A 17528-nucleotide genomic window follows, 5' to 3' on the forward strand; every position below is an offset into this window, starting at 1 on the left:
TGGCTCAGGTCATGATCTTGCGGTTCGTGAGTTTGAGCCCCGCGTTGGGCTCAAACTGTGCTGACAGCTCGGAACCTGCAGCCTGCTTTGGATTCTGTGTCACCCTCTCTCTGCCCCTCCCCTACTCATAACTATAATGAAAGTAAACTGGGGTAACTGCCAATAAAAAAGAAGGTACAAAGCATGTTCTTAAGACCCCTACAAGACTCCACAGGCTGCAAATATTTAGGGAGACATGAGACAGGATAAAACTAACTGAAATAAGAATAAAGTGCTCACCAGAGGAGAGAAAAGAAAAGTAGCCAAAGAAAGCAAGACTTTCCTTTTTATTAGACTCACAATGCCATTTTGAAGTCCAACCTCTTTGAAAAATGTTTCTTTACTATTAACTTCCTCAATGGGAAGCAGACAAACCCTGTCCTTGAAAGATACATTTTCTACCTGGTACAGCGCTCAGTCCTCAGGCCTGCATTGGTATGGTTTACCAACAGCAATCAAGTAAAGCATCTCAGAGAAAAGCACTGTGAAGGCTGGGAGGTAACCAACCAGGGCCTCCCCTACTTCATATGTACATATATACATATATATGTGCATATATACATATATATGTACACACTTTTTTTTTTTTTTACAAAAATAATATAACAGGGTTTACACAGCTCTATTAATTCTTTAAATTATATACGCAAGGTCTATGCTTCAGTATAACCATTTTTTGCTTTGGATTAAAATGGGAATTTTAGGCTTAAAAATAGATTTGAGATTACTGAACAGAGGCCATACAGCAACACAGACTTAATAAATCTTGATCACCACATAACTAGAAATTATGTTGCTGTTATTCTTATGCTGGGTGCTATATACATCCCCATCAATTATTTTCACTTTATCTAGAATGCAAAAGCAAAATAGTTCACTGAAATAATCTTCTAATCATTACATTAGCATATACACCAAATTATACTAACTGCATGATAATCTCTATATTCCAAAGCTGTATTTGTAGCAATGTGCTCATCTCTACTCCATAAAACATAGTGTCCAGTCAACAATTACAAAAAAAAAAAAAAAAAAAAAGGAATGCATGCTGTACAGCAAGAAGAGAACAGTTTGCAGGTTGATATCTCACTGGCAACCAACACGTAAAATAAACAAAACTTACAAGATATAAAACTAATTTGCAGTAACATTCAATATATAGTTTTCTCAGAAGGAATACATTTAAGTCACAGTTACGTGGAAAAACAGAAACTATGTGAAATTCTAGGCTTTCTCCTAGAATATTCAAAATGCTCATCAAAAGTTAATTAATACAGTAAGGATGGCCACTAGATGACTGAATAAACAGAATGTCATTTAGTATTTCAAAAACACAGATTCTGGGAAAAGCTACCACCAAAATATCCAGAAATCTGAATTAACAGATATTCTGTTTTGCATACCTGATACTAACAAATACAACAAGTGTATTTACACAGACTAAAAATGCAAGGTGATAACCTAAGGAACAGTCACAGGAAAGAATAAATGAGCACAATCCCACTGGAGTACAGAGAGCTCCTGCTGTTTTTCTGGTCCCTGTACATCCCCCTACCCACTACCCCTACCCCTGGTCAAACAAGGGCCATCTCTTCAGGGAGCAAATCTTTCAAAAGCTCAAGCCCATTCTCTCTGCCCAAACCGAGATACAACAAAGCCCAAGCATGAAGCTGGAAAAGTCTTTCAGATGCTGGTATGATTCCTGATCACTGGACTGGACAGGTCCTCTTCATGGTCTCTCAAGTTCTGACTGACACAAACTCCCTCCCACAGAAGGGGTCAGAGCAGTCTCTGAAGCCATAAATGAGGTGGCTCTAGAAGAATTAGAAGAAGGAGGTATCTGATGAAAAGGCACCTGCAAGTCTGAAATCCTCTTTGGTGAGAACACTATACATACGCTGAGGCAGAGCTCGGGAGTACGGGGCTGGGCGTGGCACAGTGGTGCGCAATATGAGTTCCCGGCCAGCAGGAGGTGGGAAGTCTGACACCGAGTTCTGCCTTCTCTCTTCTGGAGAGCTCACTCTCTTCAGTTCCTCCTCCGGTGGAGCCATGGCTGCAGCCTTGAACAGAATCAAATGCTAAATTCAAGAGCAAGTCCAATGCTAAACTTAGATCATTTTGAAGGACAGATGAACAAACATGATAAATACATAAAAGATGTTCTACATTACTCAGTAATGCAGTCAGCCATGTTATGATTATTCAAAAACCAACACAGAAAAAGCAAGAAGCTTGAAACAATGCACGAACAGCCAGATATTACAAATAAACTGGTAACAGAGACAAAAGAGATCACGAATGCCAGGCAATCTGCTCTGAAAAGTGAGGACCATATTCCAACATCTGATGAAGAGGGAAAATGTAGTACTGGTTTCTACACGTTTCTTCTAGCAACAACCCAAGTTCGAGTCTGATGTCCTCAGTCCAGGAAGGAGCTGCTTCTCCCCAAAGTCTGGAAAGATGGTTTTTATCTCCATTCTTTCATTTCTTTCTTTTTAAGATTCATTTGCCAAATTAAAACTGGGGACACTTGTTTTGTTTGCTGAGTGGCTAAAGTGATAAAGAAATGACAGAGGTCCATGTAACGTAGCAATGGCCACAAAAGAGAAGTTCTCAATATTAAAGGCATCTAGTTTTCCATTAAAATTACATAAAAAACATTCAGTTAGAGCCTTCATTTTAATATTGGTCACTATACTTCTTTCTTTTCTCAGATTATTAAATTTCTTTCAAAATACCATCAATTTAGAAAAAAATATTGTTTGGGCAATGGAAATATGAAATCATGTTATACTAAACATCAGCATGAAAGATATGCCAAATCCAGACCGTTAAAGATGTGGTTAGTCTTAATGACCTTATGAAGTTAGAGGGATGGGAAGGAACAAGGGACTATGAGGGACAAAGGCTATTTTGTTACCTCATCAGAAGATTCAGTCAGCTTGAGAAAGGGTGAGAAAAGAAACAGTGATGAAAAGGAAACAAGCAAGATGGTTTAAAAAGAGCTAGACAAGAGATTTCAAGATCATTTCAGAGACAGCATGCACTACATTAAGGAACATGATCCTATCAAAAGAATATCAAGACAAACACACACCACATAGAACACACCTAGCTGTTAAATTGAGCAGACATATCCCACTTCTCATGCATCTGATGGTTCAACAGGCAAATGTGTCATTTAATGGGAAAAATTGATAAAACTGAAACACAATCCAATCTGTGGTTTATTTGTTGAATTCCAGTGGAATCCACCACTGACACATGTAATTATAATGAAGTTTATAAAACCTTATTAATAAAGTGTATAATTTTAAGCACAAAGTTATAAATATGTAAAGCTGCTGTATGCTACACAAAATTCTCAGTGAAATTTAACTTTTTTAAAAAGTTAAAATCTTGATTTATTAGAATTGATATAAAGTGTCAGTTGATAATGAAAAGTTACATGAATAAACTTTAGTGGTTTACGGCCAGACATTTAAGATCTGAGTTCAAAAATGTACCAATCAGGTGCTTGTTATACGGATTACAGTCTGCCAACTCCCAAAAGCATTCCCTACAAGGTCTGAAAGTTTGAAATGTTTTACAAGTGCAATTGTACAACTGGGAAAAATGTGTAATTTCAGTATCCCTTAAAGGGGATTGATTAGCTATACAAGGCCAATGAAAGGATGAGACACTCCTATATTTACTGATGTAAATTTTCTGTATTAATTTTCTGTCTTTTTACAGTGAGCCTTTACTAACTTTCTAGGGAGGAAAAGCTATTTCCATTTTGTGGAAAATAATTTTAACTATCTAAAACACGGAATACTCTCAGCATTAAAAATAAAAATACATTAGATTTTAAGTCCTCTTAATACACAAGTTTTTAAAAGTGAGGACAGAGAAAAGAATTTCTGCAACAGGAGAAAAATTCATATTGGTGGTGACAAGGAAATGTGGTTGTTAGCTGCTGGCTAGTGAGCTGGTAAAGGATATAGGATGCAAAAACAAACTTGATTCCTGGTTTCATGGCAGAGACAAAAACAAATCAAAGTAAGCATCTACTGTTTTCTAGAACTCTATAAGGAAATTAAGTACTTGGTTTTTAACTTGAAATCTTAAAGCTGGGGAGCAATCTCGCACATAATCACAGGTTTCATTTCTTGCTAAAAATTCAGATCAGTACATTTGGCTATCAAATTGACTACATTAACTAGATATACTCCAGACAGACTCAAAGGAGATTATACAGCTTTTATATCATATGTAAACCCATGAAAATTCTTTTTGATTCTGAGAATTACACTTTCACAAGTGGGTCATTCTAGAGTCATCATAGTTCCAGGTAAAGGACACCCTGTACTTACATATCTTTCCTTGACTTACAATCAAGTTACGTCCCAAGAAACGCATCCTAAGTTGAAAATATCCTAAATTGGGAGCACCTGAGTGGCTTAGTCGGTTATGGGTCCAACTCTTGATTTCGCCTCAGGTCATGATCTCACGGTTTGTGGGTTTAAGCCCCATATCAGGCTCTGCACTGATGGCATGGACCCTTATTGGGATTCTCTATCTCCCTCTGTCTGTCACGCCTCTGCTTGCACTCTCCCTCCCTCTCTGCCTGTCTCTCTCAAAAGTAAATAATTAAAAAAAAAAAAAAAAAAAAAAGAAAGAAAAAAAGAAAATACCCTATGTTGAGAATACATTTACTATACCTATCCTACCAAACATTGTAACTCAGCCTGGTCTACCTTACTCAAGCTCAGAAGACTCACATAAGCCTACATTTGGGCAAAAATCATCTCACACAAAGTCTGTTTTATAATAAAATGTTGACTACCTCATGTAATTTATTAAAATACTGTACTGAAAGTGAGCGCCAGAACAGTTGTCTGGGTAGAGTAGTTGTAAGTAAGTATATCAACTGTTTGCCCTCATGACCATGTGGCTGCCAGGGACTGGCCGTTGCACCTGCCCAGCATCACAAGAGAGGAATGTGCAGCATATACTGCTGGCCTGAAAAAAGACCAAAATTCAAAACGCGGCTTCTACTGAATATATATTTTTCTCACCATCAAAGTCAAATATCATAGGTCAAATCATCGTAAGTCAGGGACTGTCCACAGCACACTCTAGAATACTTTTATCACAATCTTTAATATTAATGAGCCCTGACATCATCAGTACAGAGAGTATCCACACAAAGTGTAACTAGCATCACCTTCATAAAAATTCAAATTTTAATGAATGTCAGAAAGTACTACATAACTTTTGAACCTGGACTCTCAGTAGTAGAGGTAATGCCAAAGATAATTTTTGCAACTGGGCTTTCTGTCCTGAAGCCTGTTTCCCCAGTTCTACATATCTGAAATCTTGCTCTTCCTTAGATCAACTCACTATAACAGAAACAGATATACAACTTCACAAGCAAAACTGTGAATCCATTTGGAGTACATGGAGTTTAAAATTGGTAAAACTGAACTCTATTCTAATTTGAAAGCATGCAACGTTTTTTCCTACCGCACTGCAGTGGCCATTGCTGAGTCCCTATTAGATTCTACAACAATGGATTTCAGACTCTTCTGACTTCTGAAATTTATATCCTAAAATATACTTATAATTTTGTTTAAATATGTAAGAAAGAAAATGGATTTCAGAGACTCAGAAGTCACCGTTGAGAGTCACTGTTTTTATATTGTTTGAACCCAATGCCGAGACTTACACTCAGCAGCTGTATTATCAGCCATGTGTGAGAATCAAACCGGCAACTTACTGAGTAGAGGTCTGGAGACATCATGACACAGTCAATAAGCATATTCACATACCCTCTGAGCATTCACAAACAGCTTGTGAATGATTTTGCCAGCATGTCCTCTTCCTGCACCCACAACTAACACTTCAGGCTGCTCCAAAAGGCAACTCACAAACCTAGGGGAGAGAGGTAATGAAAGGACAGAAAGTGAGCTGCTCAGTTCACACCGTGTCAGTCTCCCAGATCAATGTTGTGGAAAACTCTCAAATTGATACTGGCTAAACCTACCAAGGCTAGAGTGGAACTTTTACAAGAGAAAAGAGTCACATTTGGAATTAAAATAGACTCAAATGACAATCTTATTGCCTTTCATCTGTTTTCACAGAATTTTTAAAAACCCATCTTTGTAAAAAGGCAAAAAGAAATATTCGGTCTGTCTTTCAGACTAGAAGCTTCCAAAATACTACAATAAATAAAAGATTCGAACAGTAAATTTGGACAAAAAAAACCCAAATTATATGTATACAGCAAAGCACTGATCCACATTTCTCATTTTTGTTCTTTTAAGGGGTGTGTGTGTATGTGTGTGTGTAAAAGATACATTTTACTGGGCAAAGTCTCAACTGTGCCATTAGGTGCTGGAAACACTGCACCTCCATGTATATTACAGATAACCTATGTTAGAGTTCTGAAGCTATGAGACTGCCTGCACCACTAATTCATACTGCTATTTTAGAAATGATTCCCTTGATTAGCGTTCATTCTTCTCATTTAAAAGGAAGGAATTTTCAAGAGCAAAGAAGGCTAAGACAAAATTTCCCCGAACACAAGACATAAAATTCTAACAAGAACTTGTTAAGAGCTATAGCATGTCTTGTCATATGATATTATTTAGCATCAATAATGCCATTTCATTTCTGAAAAGGCTGATGAAGACTTTAAAATTATGATAAATTCAAGTTGCTGAAGCAGCTAATTTGGAAACACTTTATCACATATAAAAACATTTTTCTTTCAAGTACCATAAGCAACAATGGAAAGGGACTCATACTAACAGGTAATGGTGCCAAGACTTTCTCAGGAGGAGGAAATGATTGACCCAGTCATCTGTATCATCCTGGAGAGGCCATCTGGTCACTCTTTCAAAACATGTTCACAAGGTACACAAGATATGCACCTTTGCTATCAAAAACCTTACTTAGAGTTAAATAAATAACTAGGAATATTGGGGAGAAATACAATTTCACAACACCTCAGACTGGTTAAAGAACAGTGAGAGCTGAAAGCAAAGCTCTGGGGCACTGCAAGTAACAAAGAATCACTAGCTCTTCCACAGGCAACTGCAGGCACATTCCTAGAAAAAAGGACCTGGTAGACTTGTTTTTAAATGTAGAAGGAATGGATCCACCTTGCAAACACCCAGAAATACAGGAGAAGTCAAATTCTATGATAATTAAATATTTTTCTGTCTCTAGCTGATGCTTGTTACAAATAACATAGGGGTACAACAAAAGAATCTCAACATTCTATTAAAGTTTTCTGAAGAGAATGGTGGTTTTTCCTACTGCAGATAAAAGTTACTCAAATATCAATTACTTTTCAAGGTCTTCCTTTTCCTCCTCTTGTTCACATTTCTCAGTTCCAAACTTGGCTTTCAGTGAGCGGGCTCTGGCAATTATAGCTTCTACATTAGTAATTTGATGGATGATTTCCTAACAGTGGAAAAGGGAGAAACATACATTGGAAAGCGGCAAAAAAAGCAGCCTTTAAAAAATGTAACTTTAAAATAATCATTGCCAACTGGGGAGAACACTTGGCAAGACCCCGACATACAGCAAACTTACTTCCAATTTCTTGTCTTCTGGATTGGGGAAGTGCAGAACTTTACTGGAATGAGTTATTATCTGCTTTATAATCTTCTTAACTGAAGAAATGTTTTCCAGATTTTCTTTTTTGAAAAAGATCAAAGCCATAATTAAGTCAGGCAAAATATACTTTCATTTTGGAAATAAACTAATGACTAATGAAGTAAGACATTTACCTTCTTCCTTTACCTTGAGTACAGCTGCATGAATTACACAAGGTAACAGGTGCCGAGCAAGGTCTGCAGGTTTCTGGACTGCCAGATAGTGCAGCACCTGAAGGAGGCATAAAGGTACATAAATGACCAATGCAGCTGTCAAAGAATAAAGTCTCCATCTATGAAAGAAAAAAATCCTCTGCATTAGGGAGCTCTCTTAGTACCTTGCCGTACTCATCCAAGTAAGGAGCTACCAACAACAATGTTAAGAATAATATCACTGAAAACAATTCAGGACTTCAGTCTTTAATAGTGGTGAATATTCCCACATTTTACTTTTCTTGCTTCCATATGTAATACATGCAAGTAAGGGAAATACAAAGAAAATAAAAACTGTCTGTAAATTATACCGCCTAGAGATAACAACCGTTAATGGTGGAGCATTTTTATTCCGGGATGTTTTAAAACACTGAATATACATATTAGGTGAACTAAGTATGTAAAATACTGTTCTATAAACTGCTTCTCGCTTAACATTTCCAAACACTGATAGAGACCTTCCTCTAATTTTTTTGTTTGCTTTAGTTGTTTTGATTTATTGTTTTTTTTCCAAAATGGAAATTGTTTTATTATTTTTCAGATTAAAAAAAATACAGAGATGGGGCTCCTGGGTGGCTCAGTCAGTTGAGCATCCAACTCTTGATTTCGGCTCAGGTCATGATCCCAGGGTTGTAGGATCAAGCCTCACATCAGTTTCAGCACTGAGTGTGGAGCCTGCTTAAGATTCTGTCTCTCTCCCTCCCTCTGCCCCTCTCCCCTGCTCATGTGTGCTCTCTCTAAAATAATACTAATAACAATAAAAATGAAAAAATAAATAAATTCAGAGAAGTTATGTATAACACATGGACCTTACCTTAATGCTCCTTATTCAAGAGCAATAAAGATAAAAGAAATATAATCTCATAGGTAAGCATGGATGATAAATGTTCACAGATTTCAGAAACAAATACAGAGAAGTATAATGTAAAAGTTGTCTAGAAATCCTACTTCCTAAAGGAGCAACCTATTTTTCTGTTTATCTTCTTAGACTTATTTCTATTCCCATTTAAACACAAAGATACAGATACATATGCAATTTCTTAACAAAAAATCGTAATGCACATACTATTTCAGAATTTGCTTTGTTCCTTTAATGACTTATAACCTTTATTTTTTGGCTTGGAGAGTTTTCTGTGGTTTGAAAAATTTTTTAATTAAGAAATACACATACCAGAGTATTTATAAATAGTTTAGAAGACACTAATTTTAGAAGAACTGTTTAGAATGAACACTCATTTACACATCAACCAGCTTAAGAAACAGAGTATCACCAGCACTTTCCAAGTCCCTGTTGCCTCCATGATCAAGTCTCCCTCCCTCATGCACCTCACCCTCAACAAATAATATAGTTTTCTCACATAGCTGTGTAGCCCTAAATAATGTATCGCTTAGTTTAGTCTGGTTTTAATCTTTATATAAATGCAATGTTTCTAGTTACATTCCCTCAGTGACTTGTTCTTCACTTGGCATTCTTTTTGAGACTGCATATGTTGATACATGCTAATATTACAATGTTCCTCCATTGATGGACGCCCGTGTGGCTCAGTCGGTTAAGCGTCCAACTTTTGGCTTTGGCTCAGGTTATGATCTTGCGGCTTCATGGGTTCAGCCCCGCATCAGGCTCTGTGCTGGTAGAGCCTGCTTGAGATTCTCTCTCTCCTCTCTCTGCCCCTGCCCAACTCGTGGTGTGTGTGTCTCTCAAATAAATAAACTTTAAGAAATGAAATGAAATGAAATAAAGTAATAAAATAAAATGTTCCTCCATTGATAGACTTCCCCACTCCACCCCCTGCCAAATTTTTGACTATTACAAATAAGGTTCCTGTTATGTTATTGGGTATGTTTCCTGGTACACATGTAGAAGAATTTCTTAAAGGTATATACCTAAAAACAGAGTTAGGATATGTACAAGACAATGCCAAGTGATTACTTACCTAGACTCACCTTTACCTCATTTAATTGCATGCATCTCTCTCCTCTGTGCACATAATATATACATACATACATTTTTTTCCTGAATAATCTGAAAGCCAGTTACATACATCATGTCCCTTTATCCCCAAATATCTATTTCCCCAAATTAAGAATGTTTTCTTCTATAATCAAAATATAAACTATTATGATTATATAAACTATATAAACTACCTTTAACACTGATCAAATACTTTTAATCTAGTCTACTATCCTTATTTCATTTTTGTCAACAGACCACATAATGACTTATATTACCCACCACCATACAGGATCCAATTAAAGACCATACACTGCCTTAAGTTGTCATACCTCATTAATCTCAACAAATCTCGAAGTTTTCCAGTCTTTTATAACACTGACATTTAAAAAAAATTTTTTTTAACGTTTATTCATTTTTTGATAGAGACAGAGCTTGAATGGGGGAGGGACAGAGAAAGAGGGAGACACAGAATCTGAAGCAGGCTCCAGGCTCTGAATTGACAGAATAGAGCTCGACGGAGGGCTCGACCTCACAGACTGTGAGATCATGACCTGAGCCGAATCTGGACACCCAACCGACTGAGCCACCCAGGCGCCCCTATAACATTGACATTTTGAATACAGTACCCTCCCCTCACCTTTCTGAATAAGTGGAATCCCACACTTTATTCATATTTCCTTAGTTTTAAAAATTTTAGATATGATTTACATACCATAAAATTCGCCACTTTAAACATACACTTCAGTGGTTTTTAGCATACTTACAAGTTATACAACCATCACCATTATCTAATTCCAAAACATCTTAATCACCCCAAAAAGAAGCCCATTACCCAACAGCAGTCATTCCCTCATTTCTCCCATCTCCTAGCCCCTAGTAACTACTAAACTAACTTTCTGTCTTCATGAATTTGCCTACTCTGGTATTTCCTATAAATGGAAGCATGTAACATGTGGCCTTCTATTTCTGGTTTCTTTCACTTAGCACTTAGCACACTGTTAGCACAGTGTTAAGGTTCTTAGCACAATGTTAAGGTTCGTTCGTGTTATACCATGTATCAGAACTTCATTCATTTTTATGGCTCAATAGTATGCCATTGTATGAATATGCCACATTTATTCCTTCATTAGTTGACAGATGAAGGTTTGTTCCTCTTTTTTGCTATTATGAATCATACAGTCAATATCTGTATATTCAATTTCCTTAGTTTTTTTTTTATTTTTATTTTTTTATTTTTGAGAGAGACAAAGAGAGAGAGAGAGACAGACAGACAGAAACAGAGAGGGAGACAGAGTATCCGCAGCAGGCTCCGGGCTCTGAGCTGTCAGCACAGAGCCTGACACGGGGCTCAAACCCACAAACCGTGAGATCATGACCTAAGCTAAGTCGGATGCTTAACCGACTGAGCCACCCAGGCGTCCTTCAATTTCCTTAGTTTTTATTTATGTCCATTTCCTATTTCAGAAGCCCATCCAGGATACATTATATTTGGTAGTCATGTTTCTAGGTTCCCCTTACATGTAACACTTTCTTAGACTTTCTCTGTGTTCACTGCCCTTGACAGTTTTAAGGAATTCTAGTCAGGTATTTTGTAACAAGAGCCTCTACTCGAACTTATTTGATGTTTTTCTTATGATCAAACTGGGGCTAGGTATTTCTGGGAAGACAAGAGATGTAAAGTGTATCACTTCTCGGCCTTTTGGCTAAGATCAAGTGAAGAGATGTAAAGTGCTACTTCACCACCTCATATCAACAGCACATGAAACTACCAATATGACTTACCCCTGTTGTTAACCTCGCTCACCTGGCTAAGACAGTATTGTCAGATGTCTGCACTGTAAAGTTACTCATGTTCTCTAATTTAAATACTGTACTCTTTAAAGGAAGTCACTCTGTACAGCCCATGTTTATGGAGTGGGATTTATGCTCTACCTCCTTGTAGGCAGAGTAGATTTGGAGTTCTTCTTCATTAGACTGGTCTCTTCTCACCAATTTATTTACTTATTTGTATCACTATAGACTCAAGGATGTTTATTTTATACTTTGAGTTACAGTCCAATAGTATTTTATTGTTCAAATTGTTCCACTGGCCATTGGGAAATGTTTTAGTTGGTTCCTGTGTCCCTTTAATATACTCCTACAATGGTACGTTGGGGGGTTTTTTGGTGTTTTGTTTTGTTTTGTTTTGTTTGGCTCTTTTTAGAATACAATGTCTCTCATCTTGGGTTTACCTAATGTTTTCTCATGACTTAATGCAAAATATACAACCTCGGATCAGTGCTAAGTGCTGGTGGATCCTTACAACACATCTCGGTGTAGACAATCTGCATCTGCCCCTTATTAGTGATATTAATTTTGACCATCCACTCAAGGTATTACCCCATTTCTCTACTACATAGTTATTATTTCCTTGCAATTCAGAAGTAATCTGTGGAGAAACACTTTAAAACCATGCAAGTATGATGCTCTTCACCCAAATTCCCACCTGGACATCTCTTGGTTAATTCCTACTTGAACCAATTAATCTTTACTATGAATACTGCTGTAAAATGAAGGGTTTTCAACTCCAGCATACCCTCCATATTCACCTGTCATCTTTGAGCTGGAATACCTCCCTTCTCTCTCATTTGTTTATCTGTAAATTATCAATGGAGACTCATGGGTGCCGACTTTTTTCCAATGGTTTATAATTTGTTACCACCCTTAATTATTTGCCATTCAGCTTGTCCAGGTTTTGACAATAAGAGTTCCTTTAAGCTACCTCATTAGGAAATACTTCTCTTTTTAAGCAGTTCCTTATTTTCTGGCAACACATGATGTTCCACATTCATATTAATACCTTCTTTATCCCAATTCCCAAACCAGCCATTTCTCTGAGGAAGACACAGTTCCTTTTAAGTAAGAAATGTTCTAGAAATCAATATATATGTGTTTACTGCTACTGAGATGTCACTGCTTCTAGACACCTTCAGAAGAAAGCTACGAAATATATGCTTGTATATATGCATATGCATATACCCACATACCTATTGATACTTTAGAAACCTATAGTTCCACACCAACACTTCCAATTCCAATCCACTGCCATTGGGTCTCCCTCACTTTCTTCAATTCCATGTTTGCATCGCACTTCCACAGTAAGAATTCTGGCTTCTAACACCACCAACACATTTAATTACTCATTTGCTCAAACAATAATCCACCAAAAAGTTTCAGAACTGCTTACCCACATAACTACAACAAACAAATTTAGAAAACAAAGTTTAGGATTTGTCTGCAGTGCTCTCCCACCTCCCGCCAAACCAGAGGGTATACAGTCAAACATATCTTATGTGATTGATCATAAATTACTTGAGTTAAATTATCCTCCCAACCTTGACCTCGTTTCAGTGTGGTTATGTTATTATGTGAATCACACCCGAGTTCATTTATCCAGCTTGCTTTCAGTTTTGGTCACGTCCCCCCTGTCTATTCTTGTTAATTTAATTTTTGATTATGCAGGCAATTAACATTTTTCCAGAAGTCAAAGTGTACAGGAAGTATACTCTTCTCTACATGTCACTCCCTTCCACACTTTTACTCTATATTTTCTTCCCCCTTTTAACCATTCCAGGTAACTAATTTCAATGCTTTCAGTTTTGTGAAGATAAATTTGTTTTTGTGAAGATAAAGAGGTAAGTGTTTTCTTAACCTCCCCCTCTTTTTACACAAAATGAAGCATATTACATATATTCATTTGTACTTTACTTCTCTCTTAAAAACATCCTAAAAATCGCTATCAGTTAATAGACATTTTCCTCATTTTTAAACAACTGCAAAGTCCTCTATTATGTAGATCAACCACAGTTTATTCAATAAAGCTCCTAAATTTGAGCATATAGTTTCCAGTATTTTCTAATTACAAGCAATACAGGAATGAACAACTTAGTGCATCTTTATTTTTGTTTTGAAAATACTAGGGTAAATTACTAGAAATGGGATTGCTTTTTGGGTAAAAGGGTAAATGCACATGTAAGTTTTATTAAATACTGCCAAATTCCCCTCCATAGGGGGTTGTACCATCATGCCTCTCACCAGTAATGTTCGAAAAAGCCTGTTGCCTCAGGGCCTCATTCGGTATTTATTAAGCTTTTAAATTTTTACCAATCTGATGTGTGAGAAATGGTTATCTCAGTGAAGTTTATAAATTTGCATTTCTCTTACTATGAATGAAGCTGAACATCTTTTGAAAGGTTTAAGGGTAATTATCTTTTGGGTAGATGAGTTATCTCCTCGTATCTCTTGCCCATGTTTCTACAGTATTTTTGCACTTTGTAATACATACATTTCTTCCACTTTACAAATATTTCTCCCAGTTTATCATTTGTCTTTTGACTTTTTTTTTTTTTTTTTTTTTTGAGAGCGAGAGGGCACAAATGAGCAAGGGACAGAGAGAGAGAGAGGATCCCACAAAGGACAGAGAGGGGGAGAGGGATGGGGAGGGGGAGGGAGAGAAGAAGGGCTCACCCGAAGCAGGGATCGAGCTCACCCAAAGTGGGGCTTGTGCTTATCCAATAAGGGGCTCCAAATCATGAACAGTGAGATCATGACCTGAGCCAAAGTCAGATGCTTCACCGACTGAGCCACCCAGGCACCCCTTTTCTTTTTCAGTCCATTCTTATGTATGGTATGAGAAACAGATCTAATTTTATCTTCTGCCAAATGGTTACTCAGTTATCCCAAATAGATTTATTAAAAGGTCTATCCATACCAGTGATTTGAGATGACATTTTTATCATATACTAGATTTCTGTATGTATTTATGTTTTTTCCATTCTCCTTCACTGGGCTGTCTAGTTATGCATCATTATCATATTATTTAAATAGTGAGGCTATGTATTATGCTTTAATATCTGGTAGGGTTAGTTCCCCACCCCCCCACCATTCACCTGCCTCATAGCTTTCTTTTCATAACTCTTTCTTTACAATCCATTCTTAGCTACTCTTGTATGCTTTTTTAAAATAACAACTCACCCATTTAAAGTGTACAATCCAATAGTTTTAGGTATATTTACAGAGTTGTACAACCAAAACCACAATTTTAAACACATCCATGAACCCAAAAAAAACCCATTAAAAGTCACTCTCCAAACCTCTGAGTCCTAAGCCTGCATGTTTATTTTTCCAGATAAATTTGAGTATCAACTTGTCTGGCTCCATACTAAAGACTTTTTCGTACTTTATGGGACTGCATTAAATTTATAAATTAATTTAAGTAGAATTGAACTTAATGATGTTGAGACTTCCTAACCAAGAACAAGTGATATCTATTCATGTGTGTTTTTCAGGAGTGTTTCTTTATTCATATTTCTATCATTTCTGGTTATTTCTAGGCATTTCACCTTTTTTTTTTTTTCACTTATAATGAAGAGAAAATGTCATTCACATCTTCAGAATGATTATTATTTGTGTATATGAAGGCTACTAGACACATATTAACTTTATATTCTGCTACCTTGCTGAATTATTTTCAATTACTTTTATCACCGATTCTTTAGATTTTTCCAGGTATACTGTCATAGCAGCTGCAAACAAAAGTTCTTTCAACTTCTATGTCTCTGTTTTCTCTTTTCTAATTATATTGACTAATGTCTCCAAAATAACGTTAAATAACGTTAAACGAGACAGTAGGCACCCTTGCCTCATTCCCGACCTTAGTGAGAATAGTTCTAGGGTTCCCCAATTAAGATGCTTTGTTTAGGATTGAGGTCTATATACATTTTTTTATTTTAAGGAAGTATCCATCCATTCTTAATTCTGAATCTTTTATTAGAAAGGAGTATTAAATTTTATCAAAGATTTTTTCAGTACATATAAGATAATGATATACTTTCTTCTTAGACCTATTAATGAAGTTAATTATATAAATAAACTTCAAAAAAAAAATCACTGTTGCACTCAGTTGACATGTATTGTTATCTCAAAGTGGTAAGAGCCTGTTCATTTAGGATTTTGCATTCGGGGTGCCTGGGTGGCTCAGGTGGTTCAGTGTCCAACTCTTGACTTCGGTTCAGGTCATGATCTCATGGTATCATGAGACAGAGCCCCACATCAGGCTCCACGTTGACAGCAAGGAGCCTGCTTGGGATTCCCTCTCTTCGGCTCTCTCTGCCCCTCACCTTCATCTCTCTCTAAACAAACTTAAAAGGATTTACATTAAATTTCTTAAGTATTACTGGTCTGTACTTTTTTTAGATATGCCTCCTTTATCAGTCTTAGGGACCAATGTCATAGTCACAGTTTACGATAAAAAGATTTTGGAAGATTTCCTTCATTTGCTATGTACTGAAACAATTTAAGCAGCATTTGAACTATTTGATCTCTCAACATTTAGATGAAGTCCCCTGTGAAACCAGCTTAAGCCTGGTGTTTTTTTTATGGGGTCATTTCTTGATAATTGTCTGTTTCTTTTTTGGAAACTGGTCTGTTTACATATTCTATCTTCACTGGGATCATTTTTTTATATACTGTATTGTCCCAAGAAATCCTCCATTTCATCTTGGTTTTCAAATTTATATGCACAACCATATAAAGTATTGTTTTTTAAAAAATATTTCCTCTGTATCAATAATTATTGGCACTTTTTATCATTTATTTTGTAATGCATGCTTTTCCTTTTCTTTTGTGATTAAAGCAACAATTTGTCAATTTTGATTTTTTAAAATAAAATCATATTTATTAATTTGATATGTTTTTCTGTTCTCTACTTCATCACTCTCTTTTATCTTTAGCATTGCCTTCTCGTTTTCTTATAGTTTTACTTTTGTTGTTCTTTCTCTAGCTTTTTGAGTTAGAAATTTATTAATTCAGTAATTTTCATTTATTTTTGAATAATCTCTATATCTAACATAGGACTTGAACCCACAACCCTGAGATCAAGAGTCTCATACTCCACTGACTGAGCCAACCATGCACGCCTTGTATTTTTGTGACGTAGGTATTTAGGGCTATGGATTTTGCTTTCCTCACTCCTTAAATATGTCTTATAGATTCGGATATACAGTGTTTTGTTATTTTTCAGAAGTTTGTTTTAGTATTTCTCCTTTACCTAAAAGTTAATATAAGGCTTTTAAATTTCCAGGGAGAAGCCCTAGATTTTTTTTGTTGTTTCTTTCTATCTTTAAGTAGGCTGTGTGGAGCCTAGTGTGGGGCTTGAACTCACCACCCTGAGATTAAGACCTGAGCTGAGATCAAAAGTCAGATGCTTAACCAACTAAGCCACCCAGGCATCCCTTGTTATTGCTGTTTCATTTTTAATCTCTAGTTTTATTGGAGAGATCAGAGTACTGATAATATTTTCATGATGAATCCTGCTGTGTTTTTTTGTGCCCTAATATACTATCAGTTTTTGTGAATGCTCCATGTGGATGTAAAAAGAAGGTACAGCTTCTATTGCTAAGGTACAGTGTTTGGGATATATCTAAAAGATCAGCCTTACTATCTTATTTAGATATTTCCTTAGTTTTGACTACTTGATTGTCTTGTACAAAGAGTAATGTGGTCAAAGTCCTCTGTTATGAGTATGTTTCAATCTGTTTCTTCCCTTACTTCCTATGGTTTCCTATTTTATACAGATGGCTGTTATCTAGTGTATAAACATTAACAAATATTATACCCTCATTGTGAAATACATTTTT

At 36.3% G+C, this 17528-nt stretch overlaps 1 protein-coding gene across 6 annotated transcripts in view; it reads right to left on the minus strand.

Annotated features, from left to right (window-relative positions):
• Positions 1–308: 308 nt before the first annotated feature.
• RAB3GAP1 (RAB3 GTPase activating protein catalytic subunit 1) overlaps positions 309–17528 on the minus strand; it is a 111630-nt gene continuing 94410 nt past the window's right edge. For 4 of the 6 annotated variants that reach the window (XM_058694869.1, XM_058694891.1, XM_058694899.1 and 1 more), the window contains 6 exons: positions 7821–7917; positions 7624–7727; positions 7376–7491; positions 5853–5955; positions 2960–2980; positions 309–2099 (listed from right to left, as the gene is read on the minus strand). In XM_058694869.1, the coding sequence (XP_058550852.1) occupies positions 1863–2099; positions 2960–2980; positions 5853–5955; positions 7376–7491; positions 7624–7727; positions 7821–7917 (678 nt within the window). In that variant the 3' untranslated portion in view covers positions 309–1862. Of the gene's footprint in view, positions 2100–2959; positions 2981–5852; positions 5956–7375; positions 7492–7623; positions 7728–7820; positions 7918–17528 lie in introns of those variants that run through there. The other 2 variants (XM_058694879.1, XR_009251601.1) reach the window with 2 other exon arrangements.

The sequence above is a fragment of the Neofelis nebulosa genome, chromosome 2 (assembly GCF_028018385.1).
Source record: "Neofelis nebulosa isolate mNeoNeb1 chromosome 2, mNeoNeb1.pri, whole genome shotgun sequence".
NCBI lineage: Eukaryota > Metazoa > Chordata > Mammalia > Carnivora > Felidae > Neofelis > Neofelis nebulosa.